Below are 25829 nucleotides of genomic sequence, written 5' to 3'. Positions count from 1 at the left end.
GCCTCTGCCTCCCAAGTGCTGGGACTACAGGCATGTGCTACCACTCCCAGCTTTTATTTATTATTTTATGTGTACAAGTGTATTGCCGTGTTGTGCAATGCCATGGGGGTCAGAAGAGGGCTTCAGATTCCCCTGGAACTGGAGTTGAGGACGGTTTGTAGCCACCATGTGGGTGCTGGGAATCGAACCGAGGTCCTCTGCACAAGCAGTCAGTGCTCTTAACTGCTGAGCCATCTCTCCAGCCCTGCTTTAAAAATTTTTTTTTTTACAATTATTATTTATTTATTGTGTGTGTCTGGACAGCATGTGTGTGGAGGTCTGAGGACAACTTGTAGTTTATTAATTCCTTCTGCCATGCAGGTCCTGGGAACTGAACTCGGGCTGTCAGGCTTGGCAGTAAGCACCTTTACTGGCTGAATCATTTTGCCAACCCAATAATTTTTTCCTTTTAAAAAAAATATTTATTTATTTTTGTTTTTGAATATGAGTTTTGTGCCCATGTGTGTATAAGTGTGCCATGTGTGAGCAATGCCCATGGAAGCCAGAAGGAATCAGATCCCCTAGAAGTGATTTTACAAAAAGTCGTTAGCTACCATGTGGGTACTTTAGGAACTGAACCTACATCTTTTGCAAGAGCAGTCAGTGCCCGAAATGCTGAGTCAACTCTCCAGACACCCAAGAATTCTTTCTTAACACATATAGTTTTTAGTAATTTCAATTTCTATTTAGATTTGAAAATAAATGTTACTAGATCAGTCTTTCACATTATTTTACCTTCCCTAACTTAATTTCTTCTTTTTTAAAATTTTCATTCAAATTTCCTCAAGAACTGGTTCCATACAGTGATCTTCTACCTCAACGAAGGAACTCATGGGGCTCATGAGGCTCTGTTTGCTGACAAGCTTGATCTGAGTTTAAGTCCTAGAACCCACATGGTGGGGAGAGAACCAACTCCCACTAGTTGTCCTCAACCTCCACACCCATATCCTTATGTATATGGAAACACAAAATAAATACTTTTTAAAAAAGAAAAAAGGGGGGCTGGAGAGATGGCTCAGCAGTTAAGAACACTGGTTGTTCTTGCAGAAGACCTGGGTTCAGCACCCACACAGCAGCTAACAGCTGTCCTTAACTCCAGTCCCAGGAGATCTGACAGTCTCTTCTGACCTCTGCGGGCATAGCACAACACAGGTGCACTTACCTACATGCAGGCAATACACGTATACACATAAAATAAAAATAATAAATAAAATTTAAAAAAAAGAAAAAAGAAAAAGGATCTCACAAGTTATACCCCATCAGTTCATGACCTTCCATGTAGAATCTGAAGCATAGATTCCCAATGGGAGCTACATACTCTAGACCACACAATTCTTTATTGAATAACTGAGTGAACTGTCTCAGAGAAAGTTTACTAATGGTTGGTGATCATGTGACCACTGTCTTTCCAGAATTCTTTGTATCCTCAGACTAAAGTTAGGGCCTATGTTTCAGATCAAACCTCTCACAACCCATCTGGCCACAAAAGACTTTAAATTGAATTCTTACTAAAGTCAACACACTAATCTATAGTCAGAGAAATGTAGGAGGTGAGGAGGAGGCACTTAGCTACACACACAACAAAATATGTGTATACACACATATAAGCTAGTAGAAAAACCAGTAACAGATATGAATTACCATCACAAAAGAGAAAAAAGATCAATAAACACAAGAAAAATGTGTTCATTAGTGATCATAAAAGCACAAATTAAAATTTTCAGGGTGAGGACAGAGCTCCATGGTAGAATCTTGTCTAGCTTGCACAGTGTCCTAGGTTCTAACTCCAGCATTGCAAATACATAAATACATACACACATACATACATAGACTGTAACACGTATAACAAACAGTACTGGTATGCATATGCAATTTCTAAATATCTAATATATAAAAATAATCAAGAAAATGCTATTCTTAATTTTCTAATATTGTATTACTTTCTTTCAAAGCATAGCTTAGCACCTGAATTATATTTATTTCTTGTTTGTCTTCCCTACAATATAATCTGAGTTTACCGAAAACATGTGCCTAAGTAGTATTTGGCACGCTTCAGGCACATAACAAAGACTGGTTGTTAAAGAATGTGCAAAGGTTTATCTACAGAAATTTTCAAAATAGTAAAGGTTTTTTATTTTATTCTATTTTATTTATTACTTTATGTGTATGAGTGTATTGCCTGCATGTATGTAAGTACACCCATGTCCTGCAATGCCCAAAGAGATCAGAAGGCATTGAATTCCAGTTGGAGTTACCAACAGTTGTTAGCCACCATATGGGTGCTGGGAACTGAACCCGGGTCCTCTGCAAGAGCAGCCAGTGCTCTTAACTGCTGAGACATCTCTCCAGCTCCCTGGTAAAGGTTTTAAAAGTTAAAATTGGAAAAAAAAATCTAATATCCACAGCATGTGGTTGGCTAGTACAATGAATGGTCAACATGGACAGCTATGTAACCATGAGAAAGTAGACTACAGAAAAAAAGGGAAAACACATCCATCACATAACCTCATTTTTGTTTTTTTAAAAATATTTTACTTATTATTTTTATTTTATGTGTATGATTATTATGCCTGCATGCAGGTAAGTGTACCCATGTCATGCAATGCCCGCAGAGGACAGAAGAGGCTGTTGGATCCACTGGAACTGGAGTTACAGACAGTTGTTAGCTGCCATGTGGGTGCTGGGATTTGAACCCGGGTCTTCCAAGAACAGTCAGTGTCCTTAACCACTGAGCCATCTCTCCAGCCTATAACCTCATTTTCGTAAGTAAGAAAAGTAAAAAGAAAAAAAATACATGCAAAGACAAAGCTAACACAGTATGTGTATGTGTGTGTGTATTTGTGTGTGTGTGTGTGTGTGTGTGTGTGTGTGTGTGTATCTGTAGCATGACATTATCAGTGGACATTAATATGGGAGTATACAGGTGACTATTTTCTTCTTATTTGTGGTTTCCTATATCTTTCACACTTTACCTTTTTATAATGAACATAATTCTTATCTAGTGAGACAAAAACAAATTCAAAATAAACTAAATCCCAATGAAGACATCTTAGTTTCTAGTTCAAATGAGGAAAACTTTACCTTCTGCCTCATCATCGGAGATCAGTTCATCATCAGAGCAGATGTTGAGAATGTTAACCAGCATCTCTGTGACTACAGGACAAAACAGTCCAAAATTCACTGTTAGTAGGGTTTGTTCAAATGTGCATATGTAAATAAAACACATGCTAAATAAAAACGGATAGAAACCATTTATCATCATACTATGAATAGTTACAAAGAGTAGCATTTAATGTAGACCATCAGGTTTGGAGAGAATTAAGGTAGATTACTTGTTCCAATAAAAGGCTAGAATCTGAATAGTCTATTGTAGAATTGCTTGATTTTATTAGACTGCTGTTCAAATGTTTGGTTCAGATATGCTCATGAACAACTTCTTCCCATTTTACAAAGGAGTCACAGTAGGCCTTTGTCCAAGAGGCTTGCTTTCTATTTGTAGAACTTACCTGTGTAGCTGTACAAATAAAATCTAAGCACAACAAACCCTGTATAATTCTTTTTAGCACTGAAGTCAGCACCTAGGAAATGGTTTAGGGACCATGTTATTTTACATCTTGATTGTAGGACAGCTGCTTTAAGTTGATATTTAGGATAAGAAAATTACAATAGACTAGAACTAACATTTACAAACCAATTAATGTCATTTAAAAATCTCTGTAGAGCCAGGCGTGGTGGCCTACGCCTTTAATCCCAGCACTCAGGGGGCAGAGGCAGGCAGATCTCTGTGAATCCAAGGCCAGCCTGTTCTACCACAGTGAGTTCCAGGCCAGCTGAGGCTACAGGAGGACCCCATCTCTTTTTTTTTTTTAAAAAAAAAAAAAAAAAAAAAAAAAAAAAAAAAAAATCTCTGAAGAAGGCTCAGTGGGTAAAGATGTTCCTGTACAAGCCTGGTGACTTGAATTGCATTCCAAGCTCGCATAAAGGTGGAAGGACAGAACAACTCCACGTTTATCCTCTGATGTGCACCCCGCCCTTATCATGCGCATAAACACATAATGCGTGGCCACACACAATAACAATAAATAATCATTTATAAAATCTTTGTAGAGAACAAACAAGATGAGCACACATTTCTGATAACTAGGAGAAGCCCTTCTGAACACTAGGGGCTTGTAGACTGTAAACATGTCTGGCGCTCAGTTGGGACAGCTGGTCAGATAAACACTGCCATTCGCTTACCTTTTTCTCCAACAAAGGGCAAAGACCACGTGAAAACATCCATAAAGTTTGGGAGCCAGTAGGGGTGTGGAGAACAGTTAAACTGCCTGATATTCATGACATTGTTTTCATATTTCAACACTGCAGCTAAAAAGTAAAAAGCAAGAAAATTGAGCACAGAAGAACATGGTATAGCAACCAGAGTGCTTTGTCCAACGTGACCCTATTGTGCAGAATTGTCAATGACCTACTTTCCATTTGCCAATTTGGGGCTAGGGTCAGGGCAGTTGGAAGAGTTTAAAGTATTTTACATGGTTCATTTTCTTGGGAATTATTACAGGGGACAAGGTATCTGAGGAGTTCACATAATAAATAAAAGCACAAAAGACACTGAGCTCTGAAACCAAAGGTTTGCTGCATATTAACTGTCTAATGATTCAACACACAGAAAACTTCCCCGTAATTTCCTTTTATTGGTCAAACTGTTACAATCACAGCTCCCCTTTGAGGGCAAATAGCATTCATCAAATGGGCACAGCCTGTTCTGCTAGTCATTAACCACAGCCAGGAATGTATAAATACCAGCTACCAATTCACAATGGGGGTTACAAATTGTAAACTTGGAGCAATTTATAATTAATGTTTAGTAGATTACAAAATCTCTCCTACAGTAGATTTTAAAAATGCCAGTTTCTTCTTTTCACAGTATATTGTCAGCATCTGTAAATATTTAACATTAACGACTTCATACACTTGCATGCCTACTTATGCCAAACTGGGTTTCTTTAAGAATTTAAAAGCTATCAGGCGTGGTGTGTGGTGGCCCATGCCTTTAATCTCAGCACCTGGGAGGCAGAGGCAGGCGGATCTCTGTGAGTTCATGGCCCAGCCTGGTCTACATAGTGAGTTCCAGGACAGCTGGGGCTACAGGGAGACCCTGTCTCAAAAAAGACCAAAAAAAAAAAAGAGAGAGAGACCTTACAAACTGCTTTGGTAGCCAGGTGTGGTGGCACACACCTTTAATTCTGGCACTCAGGAGGCAGAGGCAGGCAGATCACTGTGAGCTGAAGGCCAGCCTGCTCTACATAGTGAGCTCCAGGCAGTGAGGGCTACATAGTGAGACTTTCAAAAAAAACCAAACCAATGAAAACCTGCTTTGGGGTATGTTCCCAATGGAGACAGGAATAAGACTCTAAAAAACTGTAACTGAAGATCTTTCAGGTCCTCAGTGGAACTGAGAACACCTTTGGTACCAATGAGCCTAAAGATTACTCAAAAGGGGGCTCCATTGGTAGCGTGCTTGCCTCGCAAGCATGAGGCTTAGCACCACATAAGTAAGGCATGGTACACGCCTGCTAATTCCAGCACTCTGGAGGTAGAGGCAGGAGGTCAGAACTCAAAGGTCATTGCCAGCTACATAGCAAGTTCACAGCCAGTCTGGGTTCTACCTAAAGAAACAAAAACAACAAGCAAACAAAAACCCCAAAGCAACAGTAGAAGAAAGAAAAGGGTGACAGCGTTCTTTTTCACCTTAAAGAGGCACTTGTCTGGGAGTGACCTAAACTTGCTTAGGGAGTAACGTATTCACAAGTTCCCTGGGAACTGTTGCAGATACTATATTTGTCTGCCTTTTTTCTAAAAATATGTTCAAGATACAAATTTTTCAAGAAACAACAAGAAAAATAAGTTATTTAGGTGGCCAGCAAGACAGCTCAATGGATAAGAGCACTTGCCACCAAGACCTAACCACCTGAGTTCAATCCCTGGAGCTCACACACAAAATAAATGAAATTTTTTTTAGAAATAAAGTTACTTATTATGTCAAAGCTGTCAGAAAATCCAGGCAGAATGGACTGTAGCTTTAAACGTTTACTGAATCATAATCAGTAAAAGCTGGTAATGGTGCCATGCACCTGTGATCCCAGCACTTGGGAGGGGGAGGAAGAAGCATCAGGAGTTCAAGGTTATCCTCAGCTATGTAGTAAGTTCCAGGCCCTACGTGAAACCCTGTCTCAAAAACAAGAATTATCAACAATAAAACCAGATTAGAATGGGGCAAACAGTGAACTGGCAGTCGGTCAGTTGTTTAGTGAGCACTGATGAACGCATATGTTTCGGCTAAGCAATTGGGAAGTCCACTGAGTATTGAATAGATGCTCTCAATGATGACATTTAAGGTGGAGAAGGGGGAATCTTTATCACAAATATGAGGTACAGGGCCACATGGTACCCCTGAAGATGTTTAACAATTAAGTACATACACTTGATAAGAAAAAAACCAAGTTGCTAATATATTGGGAGTATTAGGAAAAAGAAAATAGGAACAAACTAAGGGAGAAGCAGAGCACTGTGGTACAGTGAGGGCTGGAGAAAGATGAGAAGTGAGGCTCCAAGAGAACCTAAATGCTTTCAAAGAATGACTGACAAAGGCTAGAGTGCAAGAGTAGAGTGCAAGGCTCAGCACTTGCCTAGCAGAGGGAGGCTGTGGGTTCTTACCCCAGCACCAGGGGGAAAAAAGAAAAAAGATAAGCCCCTGAAGGCCACAGTAATCAGATTTAGATGACATGTGCCATCCTAGAGTTCACTTTAAACAGAGTCAGTATTAAGAATTTTACGACCTCTTTGAAACTTCTCTCCCCAACTTCATATACAAGGTATGACTATAAAGCAATGAGACTTAGGAAACACCAATCACAAACACAGGAGACCTTACATATCAGATGAGTGTGGTCCTTTGCTGTCATCACACCAGGCACAACAACAAAATATTACTTTATTATAGTGGTTTAACAACAAAATATTACTTTATTATAGCGGTTTGCCGATTTAAAAATGCTTTAGTATTCATTTTCATGATTCCAACTTATCTCAACAACTCAATATGACAGATCACTTAAAGATAAGCTGAGAGCAAGAGAAGTGAGCTGGTCCATGGACACTTAGAAGTGCAGCGGGACTAGATTAGGAACTGAGACTCCTAGCTCGGTGAGCATTTCAACACAGCCTGCTGCCTGGCCACACAATGAATCCAAAGATGCTGCCATTACTCAGAACACTTCTGGAACTCCTCTGGAACTGCCTCCAGAGCCAGTGTACAAGCAACACGAGAAAAATCGGTCTCATTACCTTATAATCATACCTTGTTCTGACCCCAAATGGTGTCATTGAACTCAATCACTCACCTTATTTATCAGTCTTGACTCCGAATGACTTTTGGCTGTCCAAAAATCAAATCCACCCTCAAAGGACGAAGATTTCCCATCATTGAGGATAATCAAAAGAATGTGTCGCAGACTCTGAAGGCAATGCCAAAAGAGGAGTTCCAAAAATGTGTTTGAACAATGACCGCACTGTTGGAATATGCGTCTAGCTGCCAAACGAACCACTCTGAAGGGACAATACTCATCTGGATCTATTTGCTTTTGGCATGCTTATTTTTAAAGAGCCCAATTATTTTATAGTCATATTTTATAAATGACAAAATAATTATAGAGACATGAAGTTTTGGGTAGGTCACATGTCCTGATAGAAAACTTGGGAGCTATGAATCACAAAAGTTTTAAATTTTAAAAAAGGCTTTGATAGGATAAACTCTCAGAAGCAGATCTTATGAAACAAAATGCATATGCATATCCAATCTTCCTGATAATGTGAAACTGCGGTTTAGAAAGATCACGTGATTCACCCAAGGCATACTGTTAGTTATTGTTATGACTTGGACTAAAATGAAGATTTTTCTTTTCTGATTTTTTATACATTTTCATTCTATCTACACTGTTTCTTAAGAACAAAATTAGCTAAATAATGAAGAAACAATAAAACACTAAATGGAGAGCCAGGTGTAACTGTGGGTGTCTGCAATCCCACACGTGGGAGGCTGACACAGAAGGATGGTAAAATTGAGTCCAGCCTGGGCTACACAGTGAAACCCTGTTTCAAAATACCCAAAAGCAAAATAAACCACCACCAAATGGTAACTTTTTTGAGGTAGTGTTATAAACAAATTCATCAAAGTCAGTAACTCAGGCCAACTGTTCTAAAATGACCCTGAAATTCTTCTACTCTGACTCACAGGTGCAAAACTACTCTGCTCACGTAACTCCTAGAAATTAATTCTTAGGGGATGAAGGCCAAGCAGTGGCTTAAATTCTAAATTTACTGACCTTTGTTTCAATTAAGCGCTCCTTTTGTGGCCAAGCGTGGTGGTGCAAGTCTTTAATCCCAGCACTTGGGAGGCAGAGGCAGGCAGATCTCTGTGAGTTTGAGGCCAGTCTAGTCTACACAGAGAGTTCTAGGCCAGCCAGGGTTACAGGGAGACCCCTGTCTCCAAAAAAGCAAGACAAAACACAAAGATATTTTTGAGCTAGGTATGGTAGTGCTTGCCTGTAATCACAGCACTTGGGAAACTGAGGCAGGAGGATCCCAAGTTTAAGGCCAGCCTGGACTATACAGCAAATCTTGTCTCCAAATAAACAAGAGTAAGGGAGAGAGGGAAGAGGGGGTGGGGAGAGAGAGAGAGAGAGAGAGAGAGAGAGAGAGAGAGAGAGAGAGATTGAGAGATATTGAGAGAGAGAGAGAAGCACTTTTGATCTTTTTGGGGGGGGCAGGGCACAATGTTAGAGATCAAAGCTACGGTTTTCCACATGCAAGCACATGCTTTACCACAGAGCTATACCACACACCCAAGATCTTTTTATATGATTGAGATTTTGTTTAAAAATAGGTGCTTGGGGTAGAGCCCCACAGTAGAGTACATGTTTGGCAAGCTCAATACCCTGGGTTCAATCCCCAGCACCAAAGAATAAAAGGAAATAAACACAAGAATAAAAATACAACAAAATTAAACTAGAGTTCATCTTTACTCACAAATTCAAACTCAAACATCACTGGGCTATTTTACCTTTATTGTTATAGACATCTAGGTAATTAGGGGCAGAGAAAATTGTGATAAGTGACGGAAAGCCGGTTGCTTGGCTCTTCCTGTACATTCGGTACCTGGAAGAGAGAAGAGAGACCATCTGTCTGGATAGTAAAAGGATTCTCTGCAAACATATCAAGTAAGTTTAATGTTACTTACCCAGCATCCTGGGCTTCGTGAGCTCTGATGATTGATAATAAACTGTTGTTCTGCAAAAATTCACAAACTGCAGGGTAACTGAAAAAGAAAAGTCCAGAATTACAGCAATTGTACTGTAATAGGAGAAAAGGGAAAAGCTAATGCTTTAAGATTATAGATACGACACACCAGTGAAATTTTATTAAAAGTTAAGAATCAGTGGGTTTGTCTCGTAATATATATTACAGATCAAACATGAAGATAGCAGACACCCTACAACAGAAAGAGCTTCCTCATCTTTTAATGTCTTTGTCTTAACTCATAACACTAATGATAAGGTATCAAAACGTTTCTTGTTATTGTGATATAAAAAGGACCACAGTAGCATGTGTGCTACAAAATGAGTACATGATTTTCTTCCATCATTAAACCTTTAGAAAAATAATCTAGCTTTATATGTAATACTGATATCAATATGCTACTGTGCAAGAATATTTCAGGAAGAGCTATAAATACTAAGGATGGCCCTATTCTAATGATATCTGCATCTACTCCTAGAATATTCCAATTACTGTTACCTTTCTGAATGACAAATAGGAAGAGCCAGAAAATATAAGTTGGAGGATATAAAATTATCCTAGAATTATATAGATGCCAATTAGTTTTTATTTGTTTGAAACAGGGCCTCACTATATAGCCCAGGCTGGCCTGGAACTCTCTATGTAGACCAGGCTGTCCTCAAACTCATAGAGATCTACCTGCCTCTACCTTCTGAGTGCTGGGACTACAAGCATGTGCCACTGTACCTGGCTAGTTTATTTTTTTAAATCTTTGTTTCCTGGGCTCAATCCCCAGCCCCACATAAGCCAGGGATGGTTCGTACACCTGCAATTCCAGTACTTGGGAGGTAGAGGCAAGAGAACCACAAGTTGATGGTCAAGACCAGCCTAGGGTGCATGAGACCTTGGGAGGGACAGAGGGAGGGAGGGAAGGAAGAAGGGAGAGCACAAAAGGGGGGGGCAACTTTCTCATACTCAACTGAAAAAAATTTACTTTTCAGATAGACTGTATGTGACGTTATTATTAAGATTGCAGAATGGGAAGTGCCCAGCTCTTGTCCCCAAACAGAAACAACTATTTGTCATCGATACACAGAATAAGAGGCACTTTTGTGGACGCCTTAGGAATGAGGTAGGAGGTTGTGAAATCTTCATAAAGCCAAGACCAAGGAGGGCCACTTTGAAAAGGCAGTCCCCTCCCTGCACCAGCCATCTAGCTGCAGACCAGAAGCAGCCTAGGCCTCTATTAACTTAGCTCCGATCCTCTGCTTGTCTACAGTGCTGCCAGTAGGCCCATCTACTAAGGACCCAGGGAAGAGCTACAACCGCTGGTGACTTACCAATGAGACCTAACGGTGAACCTGAAGCAACACTGTAAGCAAGCCTAAGTCCCACTCCACTGTGACTAGAGGCCTGGTGGGATCCATGCTTGTCCATACGCCTGGTAACAGAGTTGCTGACTAGGTCCAAATGCAGACCTCAATCAGCTTGAGTCTGATTTTTTTGCATTCCAGAGGGAGTTTTATCATATCAAAGCTATGACAGGAGACATGCCTATCTATGCCCTCAGTAGCAACCATGGACCTTACTACGGCCCCAGTGATCTGGCTTTAGCCCTGCTCAACCCTGATCCTAGAGCAGTGCCATCAGTCTAGGGACCCAGCAGCAGCAAAGTAAAGACGAGAGGAAGTAACTGATCGTTTGGAAGCAAAGAAACTAATGTATGTCTACTATGGATCATGAAGAGTCAAGAAAAAAATGAGAACACTTCAACAGCAATCAGTTATATAGAAGAAAAGATTTTTACTGAAACAAAGATGATCATTTGAATCACTCAACTACAAGAACAAAAAGAGAAAAGAACACGTATAGAAAGTATATGGGACTCATAGGACAGCATTAAGCAAAAGCATATGTTAATATTATAGGAGTTCAAAAAGGAGAATACACAGTTTGGCATGGTGGTGCATACCTGCAATTCCAACACTAGGGAAGAAGAGGTCTACCATTTCAAGGCTAGCATGGTCTATATAGTGAGTCCAGGCCACTTGGGACAACATAGTGAGATCTTGTCACAAACAAACAAACAAACATGAAGACTACAAAGCCAGGCACAGTAGAACATGTCTGCAATCCCAGTATACAGGAGGCTGAGGCAGGACCATTGCTGCAAGTTTGAGACCAGCCAGAGTGATACAGCAAGACTGTCTGAAAAAAAAAAATGGATGTGTGTATGCTTAAAGAAATAATGCTGAGAATTTCCCAAATCAAGGGAGGAAAAAGAACATTTCAATTCAGAAGCCCAAAGGCCTTCAAATAAGAAAATGCAAAAAGTCTCAAATCAAGATGCCTATAGTTACCAAAAGTGAAAAACAGAAGTTTTAAAGCAGGGAAAAGGCACTTAACCATAAGACAAGAGCATTCTCATCAGATTATCAATGGATTTCTGGGCAGAAACCTTGTAGGATAGGACAGAAGGGGACAGAATATATAAATTATTAAAAAGAAAAAAAAAAGTGCCACCTGAAGTTTTAAAGGCCTGATACAAGACATCCTTTACAATGAAGGAGTGCCAAGACTGTCCTAGGCAGCTTAGGGAATATGCTATCATTACACCAGCCTTACAAGGACAGCAAAGGAAGCTCTTCAAGTCAAAATGAAAAGATGCTGAACATGAAAGGACTGAAAATCACTAAAGTCAAATACACACAGAGATGCTGGTGATATGGCTCAACAGATAAAGGTACTTGCTATGCAAGCCTGGGAACCTAAGCTTAATGCCCAGAACCTACGTAAAGGTAGAAGAAACCCAAAACACCACAAAGTTATCCTTGAGCTTCTACATGTAGGCTGTGGCACATATGCACACACACACACACACACACACACACACACACACACACACAAGTAAAAATGGGGGGCTAGAGAGATGGCTCAGTAGTTAAGAGCACTGGCTGCTCTTCCAGAGGACCTGGGTTCGATTCCTAGCACCCACATGGCAGCTAACAACCATCTGTAACTCCAGTTCCAGGGGAGTCTGACACCCTCTTCTGACCTCCACAAGCACCGCATGACACGAGTGCACCTATCTACATGCAGGCAATATACTCACACATATAAAAAAACAAAAACATTTAAAATTAAAAAAATAAGCCAGTGTGGTGGCGTACGCCTTTAATCCCAGCACTCGGGAGGCAGAGGCAGGTGGATCTCTGTGAGTTCAAGGCCAGCCTGGTCTACATAGTGAATTCCAGGACAGCTGTGGCTATGGGGAGATCTTGTCCCAAAAAGGCCAAAAAAAGTGAATTCATGAATAGTCATAAGACATTATTCCTAGGGACCATTTAGCACTAGGTTCCTAGGCACCTTTGGTCATTTTCAGCAACCAATTAATCCATAGTTCTGTTTCACATGGGTTTCTCTGTAAGGACCTTGTCCTGGAATATACTGCTGATTCATTAACATTGAACTCACGGCCAATAACACACAACTCACACCAGACAAAGATTATCGCGCACACATGCATTTTCTCTGTAAGTTACACTGTAGCTGTCTTGTGTTCGAGGGCACTGGACAACACTTCAGCACTCAGCTTGAGTGCTATTTTGAACAGTGAAATCAATCACTGACAAAAAGTGGAAAAGTGGCGCTGGAGCAAGGCTCACAGGTTAAGAGCACTGATTGCTTTTGCAGAGGACTGAGGTTTGATTCCCAGCACCCACACGGTGGTTAACAACCGTCTATAACTCCAGTTCCAGGGAATCTGACGCCCTCTTTTGACTTCAGGCATTACACAACACAGGTGCACTTATATAACACAGGCAAAAAATAAAAATAATAAATAAGACTTTTTTTTTAAAAAGTAGAAAAGCATCATTAACAAGAATGTAAGATAACAATGTCACACTAAACAGACCACAGAAAGCACACTGTTGTTCATACCATGAGAGCGAAAACAAGAAGCTGAGCATTGTCTAGCTAACCTCCGCCAGGAACATGACTACGGGGTAACTCAAAATTTTTTGTTCTTCTACACAACGCAGGTCCGTGACATTTGTAAAAGCTCTCTGAGGACTGATTTGTGTTTACAAGCACATCTTAGTTGAGTATGGGTATTCACTGTCTATCTCCAAGATGAAGTTTTAGAAAGATTTCGGGATCAAAGGTCATATGTATTGACAAATTAGATATTTCCAAGTTGACCAGAGAAACTGTATCAATTGACATTCAGTCAACAATAATACCAATATTATATTCTTATTTTAAATTTTATTTTATTAATAATTTTTTTTATCTGTATGAGTGTATTACTTGCAGGTATGTAAGTGTACCCTTGTTGTGCAGTGCCTGCAGAGGTGGAGGGCATTGGATTTCCCTGGAACTGGAGTTATAGATGGTTGTTAGCCACAATGTGGATGATGGGAATTGAACCTGGGTCCTCTGCAAGAGCAGCCAGTGCTCTTAACTGCTGAGCTAACTCTCCAGCCCCCTCCCCCTTTTTTATGAGACAGGATCTCCCTATATAGCCTTGGCTGGACTAGAAGTTACTATGTAGACCAGGCTGGCCTTGAACTCACAGAGATCTGCCTGCCTCTTCCTCCCAAGGACTAGGATTAAAGACATGCACCACCACACCTGGCCTATCTTTAAGCAATATAAAAAAAAAAAAAAGGAAAAGATAAATGGTCTCACTAAATCCCTAAAAAAGTTGAAGGAGAAGAATGCAAAAAGATTATTTTAAAAAATGTTAAAATTGGGGCTGGAGAGATGACTCAGCAGTTAAGAACACTGGTTGTTCTTGCAGAAGACCCAGGTTCAAATCCCAGCACCCACATGGCAGCTAGTAACTGTCCCTAACTCCAGTCCCAGAGGATCTGACAGTCTCTTTTGACCTCCGCTAGCATTGTACAACACAGGTGCACTTACCTACATGCAGGCAATACACGCATACACATAAAATAAAAATAATAAAAAGTTTTTAAAAATGTTAAAATTAATAGCGAAATTGAGACATCTTGTGTATATGTGTGTTTTACTTAATAAATTCATTATCTTAGCCAATTGACAGATTTTTAGGGGACTACTATTTGTCATGATAAAATAATGGAATTAAAAATAGTTAATATTTTTGCTGGATGTGGTGGTGCATGCCTTTAATCCCAGCACTTGGGAGGCAGAGGCAGGTGGATCTCTGTGAGATCAAAGGTAGCCTGGTCTACAAAGCAAGTTCCAGTCCAGCTGGGGCTACAGGGAGGCCCTGTCTCAAAAGGACAAAAAAAGAAAAGTTAATATTTCAAGCCGTCTACTTTTTTAAGTGGCAAACCACACTGAAAACTTACATGTGAGTTTTAGGACAACAGTCAAATTCCAGGAAATGTCCTGGGCTTAGATCTCAATGTCCTGTTCTTTTTATAGCTCTGACTATACCAGCAGTTCCAAAAGATGGAGAGGTTTTCAAAACATAATAGGGTTCCCCTGTCTCAGGGCCCACTGACTCTCTAAGAAAAGATTCAAGTTATCTAATATTTTTTGAGACAAGGTCTCACTGTGTAGCTCGGGCTGGCCTGGCAGTATATATATAGACCAGATTGGCCTTGAACTCACAGATATTCACCTGCCTCTGCTTCTTGAGTGCTAGGATTAAAGGTGCACATCACCACGCCCAGCTCCTCATTTAATATTTTATAAAAGTATATGGATAAGGGGCTGGAGAGATAACTCAGTGGTTAAGAGCACTTGCTGCTCTTGCAGAGGACCTGGGTTCGATTCCCAGCACCCACATGGCAGCTCATAACATCCTCTTCTGGCCTCCACGAGTACTAGGCATGCACGTGGTACATATATACAAAGAGGCAAATACACACATAAAATAAAAAATTTAAAGTATATAGATGATGTTTAGGAACAAATAATTTGGATCATTTAGACCTAAACAACAACATCTAAGTACTTAAAAATGTCTAATTATGTTTGGTGCATCACACTTCCTATTGTATAATGTCTCAGAAAATATTAAATAAGAGTCTTTTGCTATTAAGGATTTAAACATGTGTTTGCTTAGCCTGTGTGAAGTCCTGGGTCGAATCTCTAGCACCAAAAATGAAGCAAAGTGGGGGAGGGAAGGGGAGTTGAGAAAGGGACGTGAAAAACAAAGAGAAAAGAAGAGAGGAGAGAGGGGGAGAAAGTAAACAGAAGTCCACAAACTGCGTGTTTGCTATCTAAACCACTTTAAAATAATTTCACTGGAGAGATGGCTTGATGGTTAAGAATGCTTACTGTTCTTGTAGAGGACTGAGGTTTGGTTCCCAGCACCCACATGGTAGCTCACAACTACCTGTGATTTCAGCTCAAGGGGATCCAGCCTCTCTCCTCTCTGGCCTCCGAAGACACCTAGTCACCTGCACATATCTCCCATACACAAAATTAAAAATAATAAAAAATAATTCTTAAAAAAAATAAAATGCAGTGTTGGATGTGTTGGAATACACCTTTAATCCCAGCACTCAGGAGGCAGAGGCAGGTCAATTTCTGAGATCAAGGCCAGCCTGGTCCACAAAGCAAGTTCCAGGCCAGCTAGGGCTACAAGGAGACCCTCTAGGGGAAAAAAAACAAAAAAACAAAAAACAAAAAAAAACATAAAATAGGATAAAATGGATCACAGTTTCTTTTGTAATCTCCTATTCTGAGGATCAGCTTACCTGAAAAAGTAAGAGCACCCTCGGACGGTGTTGTGGGTATAGTGCTCCAAGGTTTTCTCATTACCATAGTCCTCCGAGGGATCCGACCAAAGCAGGTCACACACTGGCCCGAAAGCAGGAGGCTCAGTAAACCTATCTAACTAGAAGATACACAAAACCAAATGAGAAAGCAATCAGAAAAGCAAAAGGTCTCGGAAGCAGGCAGGCCATGCCCCTTCTACCTATGTTCTCGCAAGAAAATGAACATTAAAAAGTTCAGATACACTGTTTTATTATCCTATTCCTGCCATCTAACCATACTGTAGACAGGGACCTCCTTATAAGCTAATCTTGTTTTTTTGAGACAGGGTCTCATTATATAGACCAAGCTGGCCTGGAACTCACAGAGAGCCACTTGCCTCTGCCTCTGGAGTACTGGGGTTAAAGGCATAGAGCAACCACCCCTGGACCACAACTTAATCTAAATGCAGGACTCATTCAATTTGAATATGAAATCAACCACCATAAAGTACTTTAGAAAGACTGTCTGAAGTTCATTTGAGTTGCCAATGGGAACCAATGTCATAGGAGAGCAAGAATGCTTTGTAATTTGCTTACTTCATTCCAATAGAGATTTTTTTTTTTTTTTGGTAAAGGATTTTTATCCCTTCCACCATTTGATGGAGAAGTAGTTAACATTGGTTATTCACTTACATTTTAGTCACTGCTGCTTTAGTTAAAAACATTAAAATCCCAAGAATTACAAATAGTGTCAAAAAGAGGACTTCTGCTGAGTAAAAGGGGAGTTCTTCATTAAGTCAACTGATTCAGAATTTTTAAATCCAAAATTTGCTATTTAAAAGAGAAATGCCAGATATCTTAAAGACACCAGAAAAGCCAAGACAGTTACACTCTCTCACCCTGCAGAGACTGCTATGCACTCAGAGAAAACAGTTCTATGAACAGAAAAATCTTAAGTTTGTATCTATCACAGAGCATTGAATGAATGGCTAGGGTTTGGAGGAGGTACCATGTGAGGCACCATGGATGAGCAAGCCTGGTCCTCTTTGCAAACATGAAGACAGACTCTTAGAAAAATAGTCTCCATGTAAGGCAAATGAACAACTAATTAGATCATTTAAAATTCTAAAGTCAATGGATTTCAGAGCTGGCAGAGTCCTCAAAGAATCCATTTCAACTTCCTCACTTTACAAAGAAAATGTAATGAAAGGTTAAGGGATTTGGCCAAGGTTCCACAATTAATGGCAGGACTGGAATTAGAACCAGGGTTTCTTTCCCTGAACACTGCAACATAATCTAAAATTTCAAAGCTGGGCTGGTGGCTCATGAGGCAAGAGGATTATCTGTACTCTAAGGCTAGCCTGAGTTTTGCAGAGAAACCCTGTTTCAAAAATACAAACAAACTAAGCTGGGCGTGGTGGTGCACGCCTTTAATCCTAGCACTCAGGAGGCAGAGGCAGGCGGATCTCTGTTGAGTTTGAGGCCAGCCTGGGTAGCTGGGGCTACCGGGAGACCCTACCTCAAAAAGGCCAAAAAAGAAAAAAAATTAAAGGAAGTTTCAGAGTTATACTATAAGAGTAATATTCTTTTAACCAGTAAGATTTAATTTTTAAAAAGAGAAATTAGGGGCTGGAGAGATGGCTCAGCGGTTAAGAACACTGGTTGTTCTTGCAGAAGACCGCACCCACATGGCAGCTAATTGTCCCTAACTCCAGTCCCAGGGAAATCCGAAGGAGGTCAGAAGAGGGCAGTTTGTAGCCGTCATGTGGGTGCTGGGAATCGAACCCAGGTCTTCTGCAAGAACAGTCAGTGCTCTTAACCGCTGAGCCAACATTCCAGCCCATTAATAAAAAAAATTTTTGAAAGTTTTTTTAAAAAAGAGAGAGAGCCGGGTGTGGGGGCACATGCCTTTAATCCCAGTACTGGGGAGGGAGAGGCAGGCAGATCTCTGTGAGTTTGAGGCCAGCCTGGTCTACATAGTGAGTTCCAGGACAGCTGGGGCTACAGGGAGACCCTGTCTCAAAAAGACCAAAAAAAAAAAGAGAGAGAGAGAGAGAGGGAAATTAGAAATGTATGATTTTCAAAGCATTAACAGTAGTTATCCTACAAAAAGAAGACTGTGGTTAATTTCTGTTTCCTACTTTGATTGTATTTTTTTCAGTCTCAGTTAAAGATGCATTAATTGGCTGGCTACAATTTAAATAACAAAAACAAAAGCAAAAACCAAGGAGCTGGAGAGATGGCTCAGCAGTTAAGAGCACTGACTGCTCTTGCAGAGGACCGGGTTCGATTCCCAGGACCCACATGGCGGCTACGAACTGTCCTTAACTCCAGTTCCAGGGGAATCCGAAGCCCTCTTCTGACCTCCCCAGGCACTGCACGACACATACATGCAGGAAATACACTCATACACATAAAATAAAAATAATAAATAGAATATTTTTTTAAAAAAACACCAAAATTTAAAATATACTCTATGAAAATAACAAAAGCTTACTTACTTTCCTAATGTCATCTAAACAAGTAATTTCAGGTGACATTCCTCCGTGTACACAGAGGAACTGCTGGTTTAAGAGTGCAGCAAGAGGAAGGCAGTCAAATGTATCCATGCACGCGTCGTACACCTGCTCTGAGTATTTGATCCGACCTGCCAAAAAATGAAAAGTTGAAGGATGAAAAGCCATTATACATGAAAAAGAATGTAAGTCAGAACAGCAAGATGCCACCTCAAAAGCCATTCATTTCAGGCAAATTTGAAAAGCACAAAACCACCTCTGAAAAGTTGTAGATAACAGCTAATAAATCTCCTTCCCTTTCTAAAGGCAAGTGTGACCTTGGATTAGCTTTCCAAGCTTTGTTGCCCTGGAAACCTGATAAGGCAGTTGGTTGTCAGCTGTCTTATTAGGCAACATCACTACCTGGCAAGGATATGGCTTAGAGCTCCTCTGAGGGTGATGACTCATCACTGGGTATGTCCTTTTAGGACCCTGAAGTTCTGACAGTGAAGCATTTACAAGGGATACAGGAGGCTTCTAAGGCAGAGTGGCTCCCTCATCTACCCCACGTGGAACAATTCCCACAATATCAATCATTGTCTCAGAATCAGTAACCTTTTGCTCATTATTTTTAAGATGTGTAAGTGGGATGGAGATATGGTTAAGAGCACTGGATGTGTTTGGAGAAGACCCAGGTTTGGTTCCCAGCACCCACATGGCAACTAACAACCATCTGTAACCAATTCCAGGGAATCTAACACTGCCTTCTGGCTTCTATGGCCACTGTATACATGCAGGCCTAACATTCATACACATAAAAGTAAATATATAAGAGATGAAGACTGGTCCTCCCTAGTCTTTGATCTCCTGCTACTATGTGATCTCTCCTTTGCACATATTCCCAACATGAAGTTCTTAGCAGTATGGAGTCTATGCTAGTGCCATGCCTTTGAACCTCCAAAACTGAGCTGAACAAATCTCTTTTCTTAAAAAACTACCCAGCCTTAGGTATTTTCTCATAGGAACAGAAAACATATTTACACTTGGCCTTGGGTTTCAAAGTCAACTGTGCTTTAGAGTGTGTGCTGGTAAAGAAGACCACACATGGTACATGCAGACAGGCATATGAGCCCTGTACACCTCCTCCTCCTCTCATGTTTCAGTATCAGAGCCTTGGCCTTGGTTTTGGTGAATAAAGTGAAGGATAATGAATCCTAATTTGGACCAGACTGTGGCGCCTAGACTGTAGGAATGATGAGACTCTTAAGGGAAAGTGTAAACTGAGGGACCACATGCAGTTAGGAACCCTTCCATACCTGAATACCATGGTTTTTCTCTTCTGGGCCAATAATGAGCCATCCAGGTTTGGGTTTTTTTAGGTGAGAATGTGGGTTAACTTTTCAGAATTTTTTATATTACTGTGATAGCAGTTAGGAGCATTTATTTTATAGCACATGATTTTTTTTTTTTTTTTTGGTCTTTTTCAGACAGGATCTCCCTGTAGCCTCTGGAACTTGCTATGTATGTAGACCAGGCTGACCTCAAATTCAAAGAGATCTGCTTGAGTACTGGGATTAAACCACCATGCCCAAGTAGGACATGCTACTTTAATACAAGCTCAGAGTGAGCAAGAACCACATCTTATGCAGCTCTCTTATCTCTTTATAGTTATATTCTTATCTGACTATTTCAAAAGTAGATCCAACATGGGGTATAAAGTCTATTGAAAATATAAAGACTGGGCGTGGTGACACATGCCTTTAATCCCAGCACTTGGGAGGCAGAGGCAGGCAGATCTCTGTGAGTTCAAGGCCAGCTTGGTCTACATAGTGAGTTCCAGGTTAGCTGGGGCTACAGGGAGACCCTGTCTCAAAAAGAAAAAGAAAAAAGAAGAAAGAAAGAAAGAAAGAAGAAAGAAAGAAAGAAAGAAAGAAAGAAAGAAAGAAAGAAAGAAAGAAAGAAAGAAAGAAAATACAAAAATCCTTTAATTTCTGGCCAGTGCTGGACATTTCTTCGAAAAACTCTCAAAGCCTAAGTTCCCTCTGCTGCCTCCATCAACAGGAATTTCTCTGGTAGAGTCCTAAGTTTGAATACAGGTAAGAATTTAAGTTCCTACTTCATGCTCCATAACATCATCTAGTATTGATAACACTCCTTTCAACCCTAACTCAAAAGAATTTCTTAGCTGACTTCCAAAAGGATGGCAAATCTGGGGAGATACAGTAAATACAGTGTATTAAGCCATTCTGTAAACTAAAATGAAAGCCAGAAATCAAATTAGGCAAGAAGAAATTCATGCTGTGTGAGCAAAATGGGTTACTAGCTGTTAATTTTTTCAATCTAACCCCTGAAGAGTTAGATTGAAGACAGTATCAATAACCTTATTTAATCTCCATTTTCCTGATTTTCCCTAATGAATACATTGTTTTATTTATTTATTTGGCTTTTGGACATATGTTCTCCTTGTATCCCTGGCTGGCCTGGAACTCACAGAGATCCCCCTGCCTCAGCCTGGGATTAAAGGCGTGGGTCATCACCCCCATCAGTACATATCATTTTTTAAATTTATTTACTTTATTTTATTTATTATTTTTATTTTATGTATATGTGTGTATTGCCTGCATGTAGGTAAGTGCACCTGTGTCATGCAATGCCCACAGAGATCAGAAGAGGCTGTTGGATCCCCTGGAAGTGGAGTTACAGACATTTGTTAGCTGCCATATGGGTGCTGGAATTAGAACCCAGGTCTTCTGCAAGAATAGCCAGTGTTCTTAACTGCTGAGCCATCTCGCCAGCCCAGTACATATCTTTTCATAAAATTATTATATTATTCCTGGAACTTCTGGACATCTCCCACTGTACCCATATGTGAGCTAGCCATGTGTTTGTCCCAGCCTGGTGGACAGGAAGATGGTATATGACCTAACTCCCTCAGTTTACCCCTCAGATCTGTCAGTTTCCTAGCTTGGAACCTTCAGCAATCATCTGCTGTGATTTCTCAACCATAAAAAGAGAATGATAAGTTCTACCTATGAGTCAGAATGCTTTGAGAATTGAAGGGAGCTGAAAATGCAAAATATATCATGTCTAGCAACACAATAGGTAGGTACTATGTGAACGTTAGCCCACACAGGATCCCTATAAGGTATGTACTATTCCATGTTAGTCTAAAAGCTGAAGAAATTGGGCCTGATGCCCAGAACTGCAAGCTAATAAATGGCAGAACTTAGACATGTTCATGTCTCTTTTAGGGGGATTTTTTGTTTTGTTTTGTTTTGTTTTGAGACATGGTCTCCCTGTAGCCTCAGCTGGCCTGGTACTTGCTATATAGACCAGGCTGGCCTCCAACTCACAGAGATCTGCCTGCCTTTGCCTCTGGAGTGCTGGTACTAAAGGTGTGCATTACCACCCCTGACTTAAGTTTCTTTAAAAAAAATTATTTTATTATGCGTATGAGTGTTTTGCCTGTGTGCAAAGCCCACACAGACCAGAAGGGCATCGAATCCCCTGGAACTAGAGTTACAGACTCTTGTTAGCTGCCACATGGGTGCTGGGAACTGAACCTGGGTTCTCTGGAAGAGCAGTCAGTGCTCTTAATGGCTGAGCCATCTCTTTGGCCCCATATTCATGTTCTTAACCACCCTCCCAAACTCCTCTTAATCATGGTGCTGGGATTTGAACCCAGGGCCTTACAAATGCCAGGCAAGCACTCTAGCATAGTATTACATCTTCAGCCCTTGGATTTTCAACACAGGGTCTTGCTATAAATCTCAGGCTGGCCTCAAACTAGCAGCTCCAAAGTGCTGGGATTACAAGCATGTGCCATATCCCCAGCTCTAACCATTATTTTTAAGTTAACAATTCTAGAATATGCATATCCAAATATATAATTCTCAATGATTAAATCACCTGATTTTAAGAGCTTCATATTCAGCTGAGCGTGGTGGTGCCCAGCACTCCAGAGACAGAGGCAAGTAGATCTCTGTGAGATTAAAGCCAGCCTGGTCTACATAGTGAGTTCTAGGGCTGGGGAGACCCTGTCTCAAAAAGACACACACACACACACACACACACACACGTGCGCGCGCGCACACACACACAGAGTTTCATATTCATGAAAAAATTAAGATCTACATTCTAAAGCAAAACTTCTCTAAAGTACAAGCAACTATATTACAGCCACAGGATCTGATTGTTTATCTTTTTTTTTTATTCCAAAGAGAGGCAATTTTTTTTTTTCTTTGTATTTTTGAGACAGGGTCACCCTGTAGCCTGTCCTAGAACTCACTATATAGACCAGGCTGGCCTTGAACTCATAGAGATCCGCCTGCCTCTGTCTCCTGAGTGCTGGGACTAAAGGCGTGCACCACCACGCCTGGCTGAGAGGCAATTTTTAACACATTTTTCCAGAAAAAATTGAAGCAGGGTTACATTAAAATATATAAGGGGGAATAAGAAATCAAAGACCAAAAGATTTGCCAACATGGGGTCAACTGTGGTAGAATAACAAAGGTTTCTATTAGGTCTGGTTTGTTTGTTTGTTTGTTTTTAAATCCTAATGAGTTTATTGGGCTTGCTAACAGAGCATAGGGTGGGGAGTTATTTATAGAAGAGTGGGCGCCCCCCATTTTCAGATGCACTGCAAAATCCACACTCAATATAGATCCTGTGACTTCCCGACAGCAACACAAAATGGCAAGAGAGGTGCCTCATGGCATTCTTGGCTTGTATATCCTTAGCCCTTCCCTGTTTTATCTCTTTGAGACAGGATCTCCCTTTAACTTCGGCTAGCCTGGACTCAAAATTTAGACCAGGCTGGCGTCAATCTCACAGAGGGTACCAGTATTAAACGTGTGGGTCACCACACCTGGCAGGATCTGAGTTTTAACCAGTACCAATAATATATATATAGCATGACAAAAGTTTTATTTTATGTTTTGGGTTTAAAACATGGTCTCATATGACCCAATCTGGCCTCAAACCTACTATGAGAACGACCATCAATGGCTGATCTTCCTGACCCACCTCCTAAGTGCTGGGACTGCAGGCATGCATCACCACGCATGGCAACTGAACAAATTTTAACATAATTCCAAGAGAACAATTTTGAGAGCCAGCACTATTTATAGGACACCATACCCTGCTAGGCATGGTGGTCTTCAACTTGCTTGAGGCAGGATCTCTCATTTGCTACCATACTGTGTACTCCTGGCTAGCTGGTCTGTGAGCTTCTGGAGGATTCTCCTGTCTCTGCCTCTCATCTCACTGGAGTGCTGGGATTACAGACATGCACCTTCACACCTGGCTTTTTACATGCGTTCTGAGGCTCTGAACTCAGGTCATCAAGCTTGCATGGCAAGGGCATTTACCTCACTGTGCCATCTCCCTGGTCCTAAAAAGTTTTAAAAGCATACACAGTATCTGCTCTCCCTGCTTTGCAGGCAATCAGTATTACTAGTTTCCTGAGTGCCTTCCCAAAGATGGCACGTGCCTACACATGCAGATAAGGATAGCTGTTCTCTTTGCACATTGTTATTTTCTCCACAAACACAGCAGACACTGACTCTTCTCATCTTGCTTTTTCTACCTATTAATATATTTTGGAGATCAAGCCACACCTTCATATGAAGAACCAAGGAGTTAAGAACATGCTGTCCTATACTGGGCATGGTGGTACACACCTCTCAGCACTTGGGAGGCAGAAGCAGGCAGATCTCTGTGAAATCAAGGCCTTGCACAGTTAGTTCCAGGCCAGCTGGGGCTCAGGAAGACCCTGTCTCAAAAGGACAAAAAAAAAAAAAAAAAATATGCTGTCCTACCTGGGTGTGGTTGAATCACAGGGGACAAAGGAATATGCCACTTTGGCTCACTGACTATCTGTGCTGAAGGCATTGGGGAAAACAGCAGATCCAAAAAGATCATTTGGGATCCAGGTGTGGTGGCTCCTGACTGTAATCCTGGCACTGGAGGTAGAGGCAGGAGGGTCAGGAGTTCTAGGACTTGCTCAGCTACATGGCAACTTTGACTCCATCTTGTGCTGTATGAGCACCCGTCTCAAAGGAAAAAAGAAGGAACAAAAAAAACAAACAACAAAATCCTCAAGAGATGAAATTCTCATGTAAAACATGCCTCCTGATAAGGGAAGAATAGCACTATTGTCATCAAGGACAGGAGATTTAGGCCCAAAGAATTTTAGGCAGAGCACGTTAAAATAACTTACCAGGTGGGCTGTAGCTCAGTAGGGATACATGTAAGCATGTACAAAGCTATGCATTCAATCTTCAACATCATTAAAGCTTTTACTCATTTTTTATTTTTTAGGTCTTTAAGACAGGGTCTCCCTGTAGCCCCAGCTGTCCTGGAACTTACTATGTAGAACAGGCTGGCCTCAAACTCACAGAGATCCACCTGCCTCTGCCTCCCAAGTGCTGGGACTAAAGGGATGCACCACCACACCTGGGTCAGCTTTTATTTTTTGTTTTGTTTTGTTTTTGACAGGGCCTTCCTAGTCTCAGCCTATGTGATGTCACTATGTAGACCAGGCTGGCCTTGATCTCACAGACCTGCTTCTGCCTCCCAACAGCTTGGATTAAAGGCACAAAAAGGTTTTTAATCAAAAACTATCTCTTATCTTCTAGCCCCCTCATGTAATCTAGTTATTTTTTCAGTATGTAGGACTATTTGTCTAATTCAATATACTTGTGAGAGCTCAATTCTCATGCAGTCCGTGTCATGTTATTTTCACACTTTGTGCTTTTCCTTTCTTGCTCTCTCTTATGTCAATTTAATTCTTTAGCCTAGCTGAAAAATGCTCAGGGCAAAGGTAGAATTCTGCCTTCCTTATAAAGGAACTTAGTAACAAAAAAGAAATCGAAGCCAGGAGAAGGTGGTACCATCTTTAATTCCAGCACATGGGAAGCAGAGGCAGGCAGTTCTCTGTGAGATGGAGGCTACTCTGGTCTACATAGTCAGGCCAGTTGGGGCTACAGGGACACCCTGTCTCAAAAACCAAAATATCTACATAGTACTTCACTTTATGGATGTGCTATAATCTAACAAGACCACCCTCTACCACTCTAAAAAATGCTGCAATGAACGATATTTGTCCTTTAAAAATAAATTTGTCATAACAGTACTGTTTTCATTAATAAAATTATAAGAGTTTCTGGGACTTGTTAGTAATCCAAGAAAAAAGAACCTCAAGCAAATAAGAAATTAGTGTTCTTGTGCAACCTGAAATGTGAACAACTAGATGGAATCATAA

At 40.8% G+C, this 25829-nt stretch overlaps 1 protein-coding gene across 4 annotated transcripts in view; it reads right to left on the bottom strand.

Moving 5' to 3' along the window:
• The window catches only part of Ppp3cc (protein phosphatase 3 catalytic subunit gamma), an 84478-nt gene that overhangs the window by 17436 nt on the left and 41213 nt on the right, over nucleotides 1-25829 (bottom strand). For all 4 annotated transcript variants that reach the window (XM_017802643.2, XM_008850439.3, XM_008850443.3 and 1 more), the window contains exons 5-10: nucleotides 18572-18717; nucleotides 16071-16210; nucleotides 9335-9412; nucleotides 9158-9252; nucleotides 4279-4404; nucleotides 3121-3192 (exon numbers count right to left, since the gene is read on the bottom strand). In XM_017802643.2, the coding sequence (XP_017658132.1) occupies nucleotides 3121-3192; nucleotides 4279-4404; nucleotides 9158-9252; nucleotides 9335-9412; nucleotides 16071-16210; nucleotides 18572-18717 (657 nt within the window). The remainder of the gene's footprint in view (nucleotides 1-3120; nucleotides 3193-4278; nucleotides 4405-9157; nucleotides 9253-9334; nucleotides 9413-16070; nucleotides 16211-18571; nucleotides 18718-25829) is intronic.

This window comes from Nannospalax galili, unplaced genomic scaffold (assembly GCF_000622305.1).
Source record: "Nannospalax galili isolate Female #2095 unplaced genomic scaffold, S.galili_v1.0 scaffold291, whole genome shotgun sequence".
NCBI classification, from domain to species: Eukaryota; Metazoa; Chordata; class Mammalia; order Rodentia; family Spalacidae; genus Nannospalax; species Nannospalax galili.
This window is presented reverse-complemented; position numbering and strand designations above follow the sequence as displayed.